The sequence below is a fragment of the Meles meles genome, chromosome 6 (genome assembly GCF_922984935.1).
Source record: "Meles meles chromosome 6, mMelMel3.1 paternal haplotype, whole genome shotgun sequence".
NCBI classification, from domain to species: domain Eukaryota; kingdom Metazoa; phylum Chordata; class Mammalia; order Carnivora; family Mustelidae; genus Meles; species Meles meles.
In genome coordinates, this window is record NC_060071.1 from 89,151,711 (window position 1) to 89,169,796 (window position 18,086).

General features: G+C 34.4%; 1 protein-coding gene across 13 annotated transcripts in view; it reads right to left on the reverse strand.

The window, feature by feature from the left end:
* RALGAPA1 (Ral GTPase activating protein catalytic subunit alpha 1) overlaps positions 1-18,086 on the reverse strand; it is a 265,994-nt gene that overhangs the window by 138,054 nt on the left and 109,854 nt on the right. For 7 of the 13 annotated variants that reach the window (XM_046007925.1, XM_046007924.1, XM_046007923.1 and 4 more), the window contains 4 exons: positions 6,625-8,172; positions 4,744-4,868; positions 3,502-3,718; positions 2,139-2,315 (listed from right to left, as the gene is read on the reverse strand). In XM_046007925.1, coding sequence (XP_045863881.1) covers positions 2,139-2,315; positions 3,502-3,718; positions 4,744-4,868; positions 6,625-8,172 — 2,067 coding nt within the window. Of the gene's footprint in view, positions 1-2,138; positions 2,316-3,501; positions 3,719-4,743; positions 4,869-5,866; positions 5,948-6,624; positions 8,173-18,086 lie in introns of all 13 variants that reach the window. The other 6 variants (XM_046007931.1, XM_046007930.1, XM_046007935.1 and 3 more) reach the window with 2 other exon arrangements.

Sequence of the window (18,086 nt, forward strand, 5' to 3'; positions counted from 1 at the left end):
CTATCAAAATCCAACAGCATTTTCACAGAACTAGAATAAATAACTTTAAAATTTGTATGAAACAACAAAAGACTAACTAGCCAAAACAATTTTAAGAAAGAAGAACAAAGTTGGAGGTATCCTGCTCCCTATTTCAAATTATACTACAAAGCTGTAGTAATTAAAACAGTGTGGTATTGGCATAAAAACAGACAGAGATCAACAGAACAGAGAGCTAGAAAAAAACCCATGCATATATGGAGGGTAAAAGATACAATGGAAAAAGGATAGTCTCTTCAATAAATGCTGTTGGGAAAACCGGACAGCTATATGTAAAAAGATAGAACTAAACTACTACTTTATATCATACAAAAAAATCAACTCAAAATGAATTAAAGACCTGAAAACATAAAACTTCTGGAAGAAAACATAGGCAGTAAGCTCCTTCACATTGGTCTTAGCGATGTTTTTTAGATATCTGTTCAGGCAAGGGAAACAAAAGCAAAAATAAATACGCAGAACTATATCAAACTAAATAGCCTCTGCACAGTGAAGAAAACCATCAACAAAACAAAAAGGGAACCTACTAAATTGAAGCAGATATTTCCAAATCATATATCTGATAAGGGCCTAATATATATAAAGAATTTATAAGGATTCATAGAACGCAATAAATATATAAAATATATAAAGAACTCCTTTACCTCAATAACAAAAAACAATCCAATTAAAAAATGGGCAAAAGATCTGAATATTTTTCAAAAGAAGACATACAGATGACCAACAGACACATGAAAAATGCTCAACACCGCTAAACCTTCCAGCCACTCTGGAAAAGAGTACAGAGGTTCCTCAAAAAATTAAAAGTAGAACCACCGTATGATCTAGTACTTTCACTACTGGGTATCTATCTAAAGAAAACAAAAACACTAATTCAAAGAGGTATTTGTATCCCTATGTTCACTGCAGTGTTATTTACAACAGCCAAGGTATGGAAATAACCTAAGAGTCCACTTAAGGATAAATGGATAAAGACGTGGTTTTTATAGACAATGGAATACTATTCAGTCACAAAAAAGAATGAAATTTTGACATTTGCAACAACATGGCTGGACCTCGAGAGTATTATGCTAAGTTAAGTAAGTTAGACAGAAAAAGACAAATACCATATGATTTCATTTATATGTGGAATCTAAAAAGTACAACAAAACAAAATAAAACCCAGCCCCACAGATATGGAGAACTAACTGGTGGTTGCTATGACAAAGGGGAGGACGGTTTGGAATGGGAGGAGAATTAAGAACTTCTATGGGAACCAGGGTGGCTCAGGTAAGGATCCTGGGGTCCTGGAATTGAGTCCTGCCTCGGGCTCCCCGCTCAAGCGGGGAGTCTGCTTCTCCCTCTCCCTCTATCCCCTGTTCGTGCTCTCTCGCTCTTCTCAAATAATAAAAGCTTAAAAAAAAAAAACCTGGAATGGATAATCATCCATCAAAGGGCATCAAACGACAGTGAGAACCAGAAGAAATTTGGATCATCCAGTGGAACCACTAATCTATGTACTACTAGCTGCCCAGGATCCCTCTGGTCACGACAGTGACCAAAGACCAAGAACCTTGCAATAATGTGATCTTGCATTTCATAACTGAATTTCTTGGATCCTACTCATCATATATTTGGCCACATAAAAAATTTGCTGAAATGCATAATTTACTGTATAAATACAGACTATTAGTATATTGATAAATAGGCCTTCTATTAGGCAGTATTCTCTATGGTTTCTGTTAATAAATACTTTGTTAAAGAAATCTTTAAAAATCTGGGCTGACTCTGAAACACAGTGAAAAGAAGATAATACTTCTCAACTATTTTTTGGTAATCTAAAAACTGCTACAGGAAATGCAGTGATGTAAACATATATAAAATTCTGTATACAATATCAGGAGTTCAGCTAACCCCGTGAAACTTACCATGTAGACTCTAGGCCAAGAAACTCTTACATTAATGCATTTTTTCCCTCCATTGTTACATAAAAATAGATGAAAACATAATGCTTAAACTCTAATAAGTAATACTTAAAACCTATCAAATAAAATCCTAAACAGATTCTTTGGTGGCTTAAAAAATGCACTTAGAGAAGACATTCCCTTGAGTAACTTTACCAGTAACCGTTGCAACTTCAGCAGAGAAAGCCTGTTGATTAAGACTGCTTGTTTCAGAATCTATCTGAAGTGTGGTTAGACTAGCCACTTCCTGCTCTTCAGCACTCTGATGATGGCCAGAACCTGAATCCACATCAGCAGAGGATGTAATTCCAGCATCAGCTCCAAAGCCAAAATCTAAAGGAAGAAGAAACGCTAGTACATAGAAGTCTCAATTACAAAACAAAAGTATTTACAAAAAAGACAAAGTGGGGTGCCTGGGTGGCTCAGTCAGTTAAGTGTCTGCCTTCAGCTCAGGTCATGATCCCCAGGTCCTGGGATCAAGCCTGAAGTCTGGCTCCTTGATCAGCAGGGAGTCTGCATTCCCTTCTGCCCCTGCCCGTCACCCTTGTGTTCTCTCCTTTCCCTCTCTCAAATAAATAAAATCTTTTAAAATAAGGAGACAAAGCTGCTTCAGCAAAATAATTAAACATTAACATTCCCCCTACATCTATTTACATACTACTCAGACAAGTGTAAATAATGTTAACACAGTTTAAAGTTTATAATTAGAAACAAATTTTTAAAAGTTCTCATAGCTTATTACTAACAACAATAAGGACAAAAAACAGATACATATGATGTATCATCACTATTCTTATCCACGTTTTCTGATAGCTGGTAATAGGCTTTTCAAGAACTTTATACTCTCTACTATAGGTATATACAATAAAAATAGCTCATATGTAGTAAAAACCATTTTTCTCTTAAACCATATATTCCATTCTGAGATCAGAGTAGCACATAATCCAGGAAGGCAGAAAACATTTCTAGATTTTGGTACTCTTCACTACCGAGTGTAACAAAGAATTACAGCAGAAAAGCTATATGGTAGTGATACAGCATCAAGTAATATCAATGTTGTCATTTTAACATGAAGTGATTATTCAAGAAATGCTCTGGGTAATGGAACACTGAACATAACTGTACTGAACATACTGAAGCACTGAACTAGATAGTGGTTCCCAAATACAAATGCATGAAACAGCACTGGCTCATAACTATGACTGTCCATTATTCTAATGTCAAGTCTACTCTAACTTTTTTTCCTTTCTGTATGTTTGGTTCTAAAATATCATTTGTTTTATGAAAGGACAGTGGTTTCTGTTTTTTAACTGCCTTTAGTTTGGTGAAATAAAGTGGTCCTGACTTGAATTCCCTAAAACTTCCTTTGGAATTTCACTAAAAAATGAAATCATACTATGTGGGAACCTTCGTCCAATAACATTAGAGAGGAAAGTGATGGTTACATAATTCACAAGTCAGTCTCAAACAGAAAACAATCAACAAAAGACATACTGCTCAAATAGAAAAAGATACTTGCTGTCAAATTTTCGGCCATCATATTGGAAAGCACTGAAAGAATCCGAATGACTATCTGAGCTGATAAGATCACTGCTCCCCGCACTGGCAGGAGAAGTCCATTCTGAGGGCACACCTGGGTCATCAATAGGGCGCATTTGGTTTTGCTTATTTAGAATATCAGGGAGGTCTTTGGGAATTTCAAGACTGCCTGGACTACTTCCTCTTCTTGTCATAGTCTAAAAATTCAAGAAACATCTTACTATTAAAAACGTAATCTCATTAAACATCTGAAATCTTGAATTTCCAAGACAATCACCATAATAAATTGAAATTTAGGGTATGAAGTAGGAAGTGGGAAACACACTAACCAAACAGTCTATGTAACTGTATAGAGCCATTACCTGAATTACTGTTGGTTTGTCTAACTCAAGTAGAGACCCAATCGTGATATGGTGTTGGGTCTAAGATTCTTTAAGCCTCAAAGGATCCATGGAGTGAAGTTAAGAGGGTAGAAAGAGCAAGGTATTCAAATGGAAAAAGTAGCAGCAAATAGTAGAGATAGTGGAGGAAGGAAAGAATGATGGCAAACAGGTTATTCTATAATGATTATATATCATAATTCTATTATTTTTTCCCATTCAAGGAAAAAAAAAACTGAACTAAACTCTCTCTAAATAAAAATCTTATTAAAAAAATAGTGGAACATGACCATTAAAAAAAGCAATTCTACATATATTTATCTTTCCTTAACAACTAAGCATTATTAGGGGTAAAATTGCTTCTATTTTCAATCTGCCATAATTCTAATAAAACAAAGATAACTTTAAAATCTGTTCTGAAGTTATCTGTAATGATTAAGTAATCAATATTTATGCTATCAAACCAATAGGAGTTGGGTCAGAAGACTTCTAGTTATTTTTCTTGTTAAGAGCCAGCAGTGGGCAGGAAGGTAACCTATGAGCAAATACAAAAAACAGAGGGAAGACTAGGAAGGTAGGGGCTTATACCTAAGTAGTTAAGCAAATAGGTATTCTAGTCTTTTACTCTGGTCAAAATTATAAGCCTATTTGTTTAATGTCTTTAAATTAAAAATATTATAAAAGTAGAATTTAAGATCTTAATTCAAAAAAGGGGTTAAGCTTTAGAGGAAGATTATTTTTGAGTAAAAATTTACAAACACACATACACACACATAGGTATATATTTTTAGTTTCTCTACCCTCCTTGCTAAACCAAATAAATAAAATAAAATAACACTTACTGAGGCATTACCACTTCGAAGTCGTTCTGCTATAAACTCATCCATCAGATCAGGAACATTAGCACTGCTGCTGCCAATATCACTATTAAGAGGGGGCAGTTTGGGGCTCATGTCCTCTTTATTGACTAAAAATAAATAAATAACTATATATAGTGAGAAAAAACTTAACTGCATTTCCTGAATTTGAAACAAACAAAACCACCCAAAACAAATCACCTATGCCATATCAATTATTTGCCGAACATGCATTTATGAATAATTTTTCTCCTTTTAGATTTAATTTTAGGAATTAGTAAATTGATATTTACTTTATTTAACTAAGCAGATGTTAGTCAATCTTCAGTGTAACCTTAAACAGCAAGAAAGCTTATAGATAAGCACTAGCTGGAGTTAGGTTAATATTGCCTATAAAGAAACTGGTATATTTATCTTTCTTCCTGCCTCTATGCTTCTATTTAGAGTCTTAATAACTTAGAATTCCATTCTTTCCAAGGAATATTTACAAGGAATCCATCCCTTGAATCTATCCACACCTCAGTGGGATATAAATGCATGTAAGTTTAGATAAATAAAAAATTTATGAGTGACATAATGTCATTTCTGTTCACAACAAAGTCTAATGTTATTGTTTTAAGAAAAAAAGATTTATTTTCACAAAAGTTTTTCTGTAAAAAGAAAACCCACAAAAGTTATTTTGATTTCTTTATAACTATATTAACAAGAAAATTTTAAACTTGGGGAAAAAAAACTTATAGAACATAAGATATTTATTTCACTATTATGCTGTTGAAAAGTTAATTTCTCTGCAATAAAAGAAAATCAGCATCGCTTATATTCCTAATGAACTAAAAAGCATTTCAGGCTAAGAAAATACACTAGTCAAGAGCTCACTATGAAATACCATTATCTTTATGTTACTGGCCAGGCTTTGCTAAGCTGTCGAATACTGCCCTCAAGTGGCATTAATGGCTCAATGCAAGATGCATTATACGGCATTCTGTTAATCATGCTAACAAAACCATGTTAAACAAACAAAATCAAAACCTACCTTACTGCTGAAAGTTAATTTTCTATATCTGTAAAGTTATTTTAAATTTGAATCAAGATAAGAGAAGACAGTTACAATAATCTTGCTTTCTGTAATCTGTCCATAGAGGTTCCATATTTAAATCATGATTGGCTATCATGAAACCTTTATGCACATCTAAAATCTCAGAAAAAAGAAAGGCACTGGTAAGTGTTTTAAGGACTTGCATTCTATACAAATGAATGCAAAACTAAGAAGCCTACCCTTTGTTTTGAAATGGCTTATACAAAAAGTAACTAAATCCACTTTGAGATTTAAGAAATAATTTCTCCTTCAATGATAACTTAAAACTTGGTGGCTGTTGTAGGGCCTAAAAAGTCAAAGTAATTTTCGTCCAAGAAAAAAGATAAAACCAAGTAAATCAGCAATAAAAATAACAAACTCAATTAGACATAACTGGTGCTCTTTTAAATATAAACTATAAGGGGGCAGGGGAGAAAGTATTCCAACTACTTAGTAAACTTAATTTCATGGCTCATGTAGTACATACTCAGAAAAGTATTTGATTTCGGTAGCCTCTGAAAGATCATTAAAATTTTCCTGTATCTCCCTCTTTCCTATCTTGTTCAGCAGCAAAGAGGTTTAACTAAATGCCTTATAAGGGAAATTAGTAATTTAAATAAACATTGTATGCTGGGTAAAATATAGCTGGGAAAAGGCGCATGCATAACCAAACAGAGAGAAAGCAGTGACCATCCCAAAGCTTTTTGATTGCTTATAGCTTGCTTCAGTTGCATTAAGCCAAACTGGTGCTGTCTTTCTCCTTTTGCGCTGTGCACACTGTTAGTGCTCACCTGCAGCTTTCCTTCCAAAATAGCCCATTACATGACTGTACAGATCCCTCAGTGGAGCCTCTGGTGGCATTCTGTTCTGCCTCTGTGGGGAAACATTTGCCTTCGGCTTCGAAAGAGCATGTACAACAGTTTTATAAACGCCACCCAGGGAGCCCTGCTGTAGTCCTGCCTCATGACTTGATGATCTAAGAGTACTACGACTACCTAACTGATTACTTGCAATTCCTTCTTTTTCTAATAGAGTGGTGGGAATCTCTGTAGATTCCTTCATTGTTTTACTTACTGACGCTGTACCAACAGTACCTAGAGGCCTGTACACACCAGGTTTTACTAACTCTGTCAAACTACCTGAGCTGGTATGGGGGTTGCTGGCGCTGCTAGTGCTGCTATTACTACTACTACTAAAGCCACCAAGCTTCCGCAGTCTCATCTTCCATGGAGCCTCTTTGTTTTCCAGAGGATTATAAAACTGAACTGACTCCGTAGATGGTCTAAAAGTAACATGAACAGTATTTCGTTTTTTAGTAGCTATTTTCATGATTTTGGCTCTATGAGTTACTGTTTCAGACAAGCTCCTTTTAGTTGGAGAAAGCTTGCTAGTGCTTGTAACATGAGGCAGTCTATGGTTAAGAGATGTTTTTAGTGTAGTTTTCTTGGCATGCATTACATGTGGGACAATGATTTTTTCACTGATTTGCACACCCTTAACCTTTTCGACTAGTGTTGTATCCACACAGGCATCTAATTCTGTGGCTGTCTGTCTACATAGGTGTTTCCTTTTTTCTTTATCACAAGGGCTCCCCGAACTAGGTTCTGAGGATTGTTTGTCACTGTTTAGTTCCTTAGATTTTTCATAAGTTTTTGTTCTCATAAAACTTCCTAACTGGTTAGGTGCAATACTACTCATGAAGACAGCTGAGTTTGGTTCTTTTTGAAACTGAATGTTTTCAGGAGTCCCAACAAAAGAGGCGGTATTTTCTGATTTACTTTCTTGGTCTATGTATTCTAATTTATCTGAAGATGATCGTTCATCCCTATTTACTGCAATAATCATTTCCTCAGAAGCTGCATCTTTACCTAACTCATTTTTACTATGATTTTCCTGGTTTTCCTTAAAATATTCTTTCAAGGAAGAAAGAAGATCGTCATCTCCTTCAAGGTCAATGTACTGGATTTGTTCAAAAGCTGAATCTGCAAGTTCTACTGGATCTATTAAGTGACAAAGATGGTCATATATGCTATCACCAACTTCCAGAGAAGACTCTCTACTATGAGTATCAGTGATGTGGCTTTCAGTGGATCTAGTTATTGAAGAAGCCTCTGTGGAACTCTGCAAGCTTGGCGCATGACGGGATGAACTGTCAATGACAGGAACTGCACCTTTGGCTCGCTCAACAGTGAATGGTTCCAAGATGTCAGAAGTACTGCTACTTCGAGGCAATGGCTGCTCCTCATTCAAAGCACCAAAAACTTCATTTCCAGTGTCTTCACTTTGTGAAAAATGTCTGACTCTAGTTGGGCGGGGAAGTATTTGAGCATCATCAATATCTGTAAAAAAGAAAAATTATGAAGAGTAGGAACTATATGAACATGAAGAATATATTATTAAATTTCAACCATACCCTAAGCATATGCTTAAAATAAAAAAAAATTCTGAGATTTTTTGGTAAGCTTAATGACATCTATTAAAAATAGAAATTTGTTTTTAAATAACGATGGGCACAAGCCAATATAGCATGTAGTGTCAATGAATTAGAAAACTATCAGAATACATTTTAAAATGTTAACATGCATAGTAACAGTGAGGTGATGAAACATTTGGAAGTGCAGTTAAAGATAGAACTGTGCCAATAAATAAAGCAATTTAAACTTGCTATTCAATTTTTCCTATTTAAGTTCCAAGCATAAAAAAGTAGAACTTAACACAGAAAGCTGATTTAGGTATTCCATTGTAGAATCTTATAGGGTCTCATAAATTCTCATTTCTTCCTTACCAGGCAAGAGGCATCATCTTTTCTTCAAATCTTGCCTATTTGTTTGATCACATATTACAATGAAAATCTCTCTCTCTTCTACTGAGGTGTTCTGCATTATTTTTTATAGTATCAATATCTATTCACCCTACCAAACACAGTGCTAAAAATTTTTTTTCCCATTTCTCACAAACACCATTTAATCTACTAGGAAGAAACCTTCTCTGCCTATCATTGGCCCTTACCATTAAACAAATATCAAACCTTAAAAATTGTATCTAGGTCTTTTGGGGTTCTGGGTGGCTCAGTAGGTTAAGTGTCCGAATCTTGATTTTGGCTCAGGTCATGATCTCAGGGTCCTACAATGGAGCCTGCTTGGGATTCCCTCCTTCTCCCTCTGCCCTTCCCCCTGCTCATGCATGCACACATCCTCTCTCTAAATAAATAAAATCTTAAAAAAAAAGTTATCTTTTTACATCTCTAAGAATCACAGATTTTAGAGTCAAATGGGCATTATAGATTATCTAATTTAATTTTCTTACTGAGGAAACTGAGGCCCAAAGAGGTAAAAACAGAAACTATGAGAAGCAGACGTAGTGTTCTATGTCACTGCATTGCTTTCGCTGCTCAGTATATGGTAAATCCTCAAAAACATTTATGAAATTGAAAATCACAAGTTGAAGTACTATGATATACAGTACTTGTGATAGTATTATAGATATATAATTTTATAATTAAAATACAGTACCTATGAATCCACCCTGGCCTTTACATTACCAAGAAATACGTTAAAAAATTTTTTGTTTGTAAGCCAGCAAAAATATAATGAAAAAAGGACAAAGAGTTAAAAAGTCAGATGTTGTTACTCATTAGGCTTATGATGCAAAGGTTATAAGCAACAGAACTATAACTGAAAATGAGACGATTTAGATCCAGAGTAAAACAGTGACTTATCTAAGACCAAAAATTAACTTATTGATTGTGCTAGGTATAGAACTTCGGTTTTCTTACTCCAGACTCTGAGACCAGTGTTCTCATTTATAAAATGGGGACAGTAACTTAAAATTTCTTGGGATCCATGCTATGAATAAAAAGGAGTTTCTGCTATTTTATTCATATCAAGCTCTTTTACAAGGTCCACAAGGAGTCACATTATACAGATTCAGAACAAGGGAAGTTTGTACTTTAAGATTCAACTATATTCCTGAAGATATACATTTAGATTTCAAGCTCAGGTCAAATACACAATACTGTTGGAAGTTAAGACAATTAACCTATTTTATCATTCAGTTGAGGGGAATATTCTAAAAATGACACTGGTTTTCTTCTTCATACACTCCATTTAGAAATTCTTTTAAATGAACAGTGAAACATTTCCTCAGAAACTAAACATTTACACATTTATAGCCATTTATTATTGCAGCAGATAACTACTAATGCTTATTTATCTGTCTTAACAAATGTATTTTGGTTTTATTTTATCTCCCATAAGAGATCATAAGAACCTCTGCCTAGAGGAGAGAGATTATTTTTAAAATGCACTCCAAGTTTCTTTCCATAAAATACCCTAAGAGGATTAACAAAGGATAAAAATTAATTCTCCATAAAAAGCCTTGAAAATTTTGAAGTTGAGACTTCATCTGCTTCAATTCAAAATTTAAAATTTAAAACCTTATTAAAAGCTAATGTTATGGGGGAACCTGAGTGGCTTAGTCGGTTAAGTGTCAGACTTCGGCTAAGGTCATGATCCCAGGGTCCTCCCATGTCAGGCTCCTTACTCAGTGGGGAGCCTGCTTCTCTCTCTCCCTGCTGTTCTCCCTGCTTATGCTTTCTCTCCCTGTCAAATAAATAAATAAAATCTTTTAAAAAAAAGGTAATGTTATGATTCTAGCAAATATATGAACTTCAAAAAGTAGAATATTAGTTTTAAATTTTAAGTTCCTGACATTTCATAATTTTTCTATTCTAAACAAGCCAGTAAAGATTTCTGTGAAGTTCTTTTTAAGAATTTGTTCCCAACCCAGTCCTCACCTTGCATAATTAGAGAATTTAACCATTATTTCAGTCTATTTTTCCCTTAATTTTTTATCACATATGAATATCCAATACTTTCATGCAAGTTTAAGAGGCAAGAGCTTAAATATATATATATATTTTTCTATCAACAATATACTGCTTGAGAACTTAAGTTTAAATTTAAACAAAAAAAAAAAAACCCCAGTATTTAAGCTTTAAATATAGTTCTTATAACTATATAAAATTAGTAACTGAATAACATCAAAGAAGAAAATAAGTGCTGATAGGAAATCAATGTCAGCACTTAAGCATAACTGACTGGAGCAAGCCTTAAATTTAAAGAAATGTCTGTATACCTGCATTCTGTTAAGAAGACAAACACTAAATGATAGCTAAACCATATAGTCTTTTCTACATGTGAGGCATTGTTACAAGCATCTTACATATATTAACTCACTAATCCTCACAACAACACTGTGAAGTAGATGTTGTTATCCCCATTTTATAGATGAAGAAACTATTTAAGTGACTTGTCTGTCTAGTGACAGCTAGAAAGTGGAGAGCTGGGATTTGAGGGCAAAAATTAGTCCATGTTTTAAGTATCCTGAATAATATCTGTCATATATTCATGAAATAATTCATTAATATTTTTAAATTGGCAAAAATTGTGTTAAATTATAAAGCAGCATAATGACTTATCTCTAAAGATAAGAATCTTAGAAATCAAGACTTAATCAAATACAAATAGTGAATTACAGAAGAAAACAACTGACAAACTTTGTATTGGATTGCTGAAAATAACAGTGGCTTTAGGTTTAAACAAAAATGGGTCTTCAAAACAATTATGCTGCTTATATTTTACCTTGAAAAACAGTAGCCTCTAAATGAAATTATTTTCATCTTAAGTATTAGTGACCATTAAACAAGCAAAACAAGAAAAAAAGTTTTTAAACAAATTTTAAAAAAACTTTTGAACATTGATAAAATGCTTCCTATGGAGCCTACAAAGTGCTAGAAATGTCAAGTTTTATCTCTGGATTTCATTAATAATGTTTAGTATGAAAAGTGTTGGAAATTACTTCTGGAATAGTTTTTCTTTCCTGAATATTCTGTTTCAAAGCAAAGTTTTCTTTGTTATTTTGAATAATAAACTCTAAAGCTTGCAATGTGTAAAAAAATTTCTTCCCACTAGAATTATGTTTCTTCAGGATTTTGTTTGTATCAACATCACAATATCCCCAGTGCTTGAAATAACTCTTGTCACATAGTAGAGGTTTAGTACACTAACACTGGTAAAGTACAGCATGTCTTTTATAATAAAAATTAGTAGCTGCTAATTCATAAAGTATCAACCTAGTTCCTCAGGAAAATAAATCTCTTAAGTTATAACACTAACACACCACTAGGAAATTTAAATAATTTTACAAAACAGGTACAGAATCAAGAGCCAAATCCCTTTTACCCAAAGTTAAATTCTATTTTTGATCAATCATAAACACTAGTTGAATTCATAAAAATCATTTATATTAGTTTACAAAGAAGCTCATACCATTTTAAAGCTGAAGTTTTTTTCTGGATTTAACCTAAAGGAAATGACAATGTCCTTTATGTAATTAAAAAATGTTTTTGCCTATTTGGGCAACATGGCAATGTACTTACAAGGAAGAACCACAAAGCATCCATGTTTCCAATTTTATTACTAAAGGAAGACGTCTAATAATAAAGACTCTTTTCAAGACTGGATGTTCAATTTACAGGTAATTAAAGCAGTATCTACATCACTGAAATCATGGAAAAATGGTCTATGCTGAAGTTTTGTTGCAATTGTGTCTTACTGCTTACATTTTGGTCACTGACAGCATAAACAAATGCTATTGATTTTTCTAAATTATTCTTATAGTGGCAACTTTGTTGAACTTTTTATAGATTCTAACGGTTTATTAACTTGGTTTTCCTAGTCATTAAATCAGGAAGGCTCCTTCTGATGCCCCATAATTCTCTGGCTTAGAGAAATTAATAAATTTCATTTCACAAAAAAATTAAAAGCAACAAATCAACCTTAAATAACTTTAATTTCTGAACACTAAAATTTAAACTGCTCAACTATCTTCTACTCTTTCATCCTTCTAATACTGTTTCCCTTACTCTTAAATTTTGGAAACAGACAAATAACCAATACATTTTTCATGTTAAGAAAATTATACTGGGGGCACCTGGGTGGCTCAGTTGTTAAGTGTCTAGTTTTGTCTCAGGTCATGATCCCAGGGTACTGGGATTGACGCTGCATTGGGCTCTCTGTTCGGCGGGAGGTCTGCTTCTCCCTCTCACACTCCCCCTGCTTGTGTTCCCTCTCTTGCTGCGTCTCTGTCAAATAAGTAAATAAAACCTTTAAAAAATTTTTAATTAAGGGGTGCCTGGGTGGCTCAGTGGGTTAAGCCTCTGCCTTCAGCTCAGGTCATGATCTCGGGGTCCTGGGATTGAGCCCCCCGCTGGCTCTCTGCTCAGCAGGGAGCCTGCTTCCCCTCTCTCTCTGCCTGCCTCTCTGCCTACTTGTGATCTGTCTGTCAAATAAATAAAACCTTTAAAAAAATTAATTAAAGAAAGAAAAGAAAGTTACACTGTTTGGGGGGCGCCTGGGTGGCTCAGTCGTTTAAGCGTCTGCCTTCAGCTCAGGTCATGATCCCAGGGTCCTGGGATTGAGCTCCACATAGGGTTCCCTGCTCTGCAGGAAGCCTGCTTCTCCCTCTCCCACCCCCCCTGCTTGTGTTCCCTCTCTCGCTGTCTCTGTCAAGTAAGTAACTAAAACCTTTAAAAAAAAAAAAAAAAAGAAAATTACACTGTTTTGTTTATGAACATGTTATATAATGCCATTTTAAGTTAGCTTCAAGTTTTGAGACGTACTTAAAAAAATGAATACAAATTATTCCAGCAAAAACAAAAACAAAACAAATTTGATTTAGAATTATGCTAGAACCAGCAGATTACAGGTAGAAAATCTATAAAAGATTACTATCACATTTTGATGATAACAAAGAAATTCCTTGGTTGCGTAAAGGGCCTACTTGTTTGGTTGGAGGTGGAGAATTCTCCTCCTGATTAGGTGGAACTGAGGAAAAGGATGGGGCATGAGAGATAACATTTTCTTTCTTCTGATACTCAGAAAATAGAAGTAGAAAGATCAAAATATTTTGCTCTACAGAGCTCCATTCAAATAATGAAGCACTATTAAATAACATTAGCAGCCTATGTAAAACGGCCTAGAGAGACTAGAGTCTAACAGCAAGTATGACAAGTTAGCAGCTGAGAATAAGTTCAAAGAAAGTAAATCTGTAAACCTAATTTCCAGGTGAGAAACCCACAGTACTTACTTACAAAATAGTAAGAATCAGTTGGAAAAGCATAAACAAAGTCAGGTGGCCATGCTGCTTTTGTTTTGTTTTTACATCACTTCTTTCATTAAAGTACTACTTTTGGCAATAAAAGCTTATTTGCTTAAGAACAATTACTGAGATTTCTGGCTTCTCTGTAATCCATTTATCAGGAAAAGAAAGACTGCTTAGTCTAGTCTACCAAATGTTTAAAAGCATAATCTAGTTTAGGAATGAAGAGCATGCTTGGCCAGACACCTGTATTACTTGTAGAGTTTTTAAAAATAATGTTAGATGCCTGTGCAACCCCCAGCATATTACATCAAAACCTGAGGCAGATGCCTAGGGAAAAAAAATTATTTTAATTATTACAATAAGTCTATTGTTAAGAACTGATGAAACATAGCAAATGCTTTTGAACTAGTCCCCCAGCTTAAGAAAACTCTTCAAGGATATTCAGCTATTCAAATAGTTTGGTCTGTATAAAAATATAAAAACTATAAATAACATAAATAGCATCACACAACAGTGTAGGTAGAATGGACATCTAAACAAGAATACTGGAGGAAAAAGAAGGGCTGGACAGAAATAGGGTGCTTTAAAAGCTGATGGTCCATTTTTTAGAATCTCAGTGTTTATAAAAAAGGGGGGGGGGGAATGCCTGAATGGCTCAGTTGGTTGGGCATCTGTCTTTGGCTCACGTTATGATCCCAGGGTCCTAGGATGTAGTCTGACACCGTGCTCCCTGCTCAATGGGGAGTCTGCTTCTCCCTCTGGCTGCCGCTCCCCCTGCTTGTGCTCTCTCTGACAAATAAACACATAAAATCTTTATAAAGGGGGGGGGGGCGTCAAACAGCTTCCTTCTACTTGCATAAGTATTCAAGAGTAACAGGTATGTATTTTTCCAGAGAACTCTACTTCTAAACAAAAGCTAGAAGACTGTCTATGAGTATTTTCACTGTTTCTTGGTGAAGCAGCTACAGAAACCTCAGCTCCTGATCTTAAATGATGTGCCCAGGAAATATTATTGAGTTCATTTAGCCTGCTAATATGAGGGAGAGACCTAAAACTATGAAATCTTTCCCTTGCAGTTCATTTTAATTCTCTCTGTACATTAACTATTCTACAGTAAAATTTACTCAAACCTTGGAAGGAAATATAAGCAAATCGTTTGGTTAAGAATCTAAAACTGGCAGTTTTCTTTTTAAAATTTAGCACTATTTAAAAAAAATCTCTCTTCATAGAACTTCTTTTTCTTTTCCCTACCTCTCCCCATTATGGTCTTGCCTCCCCCCCTTACCCCCTTCAATGCACCTAACACCAGAAAAACCAAACGCTAGGCCTTCAATTTGCCTCCAATAATAACAGGGGCAATGAAAAATATCCAATAATCCAGATTTCTACTGTATAAGCATGTATAAGCATAATCCTGTCCCATTTTCAAAGCTAATTTTTAAAATTATCAGGTCAGGTCAGTGTCTTGCAAATTTGTTCTCTCTGGAACCAAAATGCTTTAGAATGTCAATGTGTGTACCTGGAAAAGTTCTCCATATTAAATAAGTTTGAGAAATAAACAGTTGTGAGGGGGGTATGTGTTTGTGTGTTTCTTTTTAAAAACTGGACTTCTAGAATATATTGATTGATACACATTATAAATCTTTAATCCATTTGATACTTATTAAGATCTCCCAGAAAAGTATTGTAAATTTACATAACTGCATAACAAATGCTGAATTCATTCACAAGTAACTGGAAAGAAGAGTTTTTGCTGCTACTTTATATGTTCCTTGCCCCTTTTAAGCCTTAAAAGAAAAATGGTTTTTACTAAAAATAACCAAGTCTAATTAATTATGCTTTTATGGCTTATATGTATACACGCACAAATAACCAGAAGCAACTGTATTACAAGTTATCAATAGATAAGCACTGGTTTGGAGGATTATGTGTATTTTTCAAATACTTTTCTATATAATCCATATTTTCTAAAATTAACAGTAGTTTGATAACCATAAAGTTTATTTTTATTTGGTGACGATATTTCACCATTATCTGATACACCAAATGAAGGAAATGAAAACAACAAATACAACTGCCACTTAGAAAACTCCTTTCAAACACAGTTCCTAAAACACCTTCTCCATTAAATCATTAAAAGGAATCTTTCTGAATTATGTATTTACAGTGAAGCAAGGATTCTGAAATAGGCACTTATCCTAGTTAAGACACTACCTTACAACATTTTAAAGGAAACACCTCATGTTTATTTTAGCTTTTAAAAAATATTTCAGCATTTAACAAGCATATGCTAAAATATTATTTAAGCTGCAGACAAGAAAGTTTGCAAAGCCCTTAAGATTCTGAGAAAAAAAATAAATTTTCTTGTCAGTTTTAACACAGCAGGGAACTATTTCATCCAAACATTTAAGAATTAGTGGCCAAGGGTGCCTGGGTGGCTCAGTGGTTAACGCCTCTGCCTTCGGCTCAGATCATGATCCCAGGGTCCTGGGATCAAGTTCCGCTTGGGGCTCTCTGCTCAGCGGGGAGCCTGCTTCTCCGTCTCTCTCTGCCTACTTGTGATCTCTGTCAGTCAAATAAATAAATAAAATCTTTTTAAAAAAATAAAAAAAGGAATTACAAGGGGTGCATCGGTGGCTCACTTGGTTAGGCAGGCTTCTGCCTTCCTTTGGCTCAGGTCATGACCCCAGGGTACCGGGATCAAGCCCCACATTGTGTTGGGCTTCCTCCTCAGTGGGGCATCTGCTTCTCCTTCTCCCACTGCCCCTCCCCTTCTGCACTCACACACTCCCACACTCTCTCATAAATAAATAACATCTTTAAAAAAAAAAAGAATTAGTAGCCAAAATCCATTTCAATTTTCCTAAACATGTCAAAAATGGTTTGCAGTAAATGCTTTAAAAAATTTTTTAAACTAAAAAAAAAAAAAAAAGCCTGAAGCAAAAAATATATTTAAGAGAAGTTTACAACAAATTGGGAGTTTCTTTTAGCTATATATAATTTAGTTATAAGAAGAGAAACACTGTTTTGTCCATTTATGTAATTGAAATTATAATTTGACTCAATCAACCAAAATCAGTGCTACTTACATAGGATGGTACAGCACCTAAATGAAGCACCAAAGAGACAAAACATTCGAATTCTTTATTTGTAGCTAAGCATCATATGTAACAAAAATATGTGCTGTTTTCTTCTATACATTAAAATTTATATTATTTCATTTATGTATTTCCAATCTTAATACTCTTTGCATCGATAGCTTAAATTATTCAGGTAGCCTAATCTTACTGGTGTCAAATACATATTCATTCATCATCAAATACTTATTGAGCATCCAGGTTTGAATTTGAGACCAAATTTTCTATTTTATTATTATCATCCATCCATAAAACTCCGAAGTTGGCTATCAATTTCATTATAAGATTCTGTTAGAGATTCATTATTTCTATTATACTTTGGTTCTAAAAAATAATATTGAATACTTCTCAAAAACATCATAAACATATACCTAAGTATTTATATATCTAAGTATTTACCTAAGTATTTATCAATCCAGGTGTCTTGAACTAGAAAACACAAACATATCACATCCAGTAACTGAATATTTTATTTTCTCATTTTTAGGAAAGTAAAATACTAAGTTTTTTTCAGTTACAGTATTTTCAAAGAATACCAACCACAACAGTGTCTATGTATCTATGTATATTCACCTCTCAATATGTCCTTTTGTTTGGTTGAAATATCTGATATTATATCACAGATGGTGGAAAGCATTTCAACTAAAATAACATGATTAATAAAAATGCACCTTCCCTTTGGAGCACTTGGGTGGCTCAGTTGGTTAGGTGCCTGACTTGATTTCGGTTCAGGTCATGATCTTGGGGTCCTGGGATCAAGCCCCATGTAGGGCTCCACGCTCAGTGAGCAGTCTACTTCAAGATTCTCTCTCCACCTCTGCTCTTCCCAGCTCCCACCCCACTCTCGATCTCCCTCTAAAACAAATACATAAATTTTTTAAATTGGGGGGGGCACCTTTCCTCATATAAGCCTTCAATCCATCAGGAACTGAAAGGATGAAGACAGGTTGTTT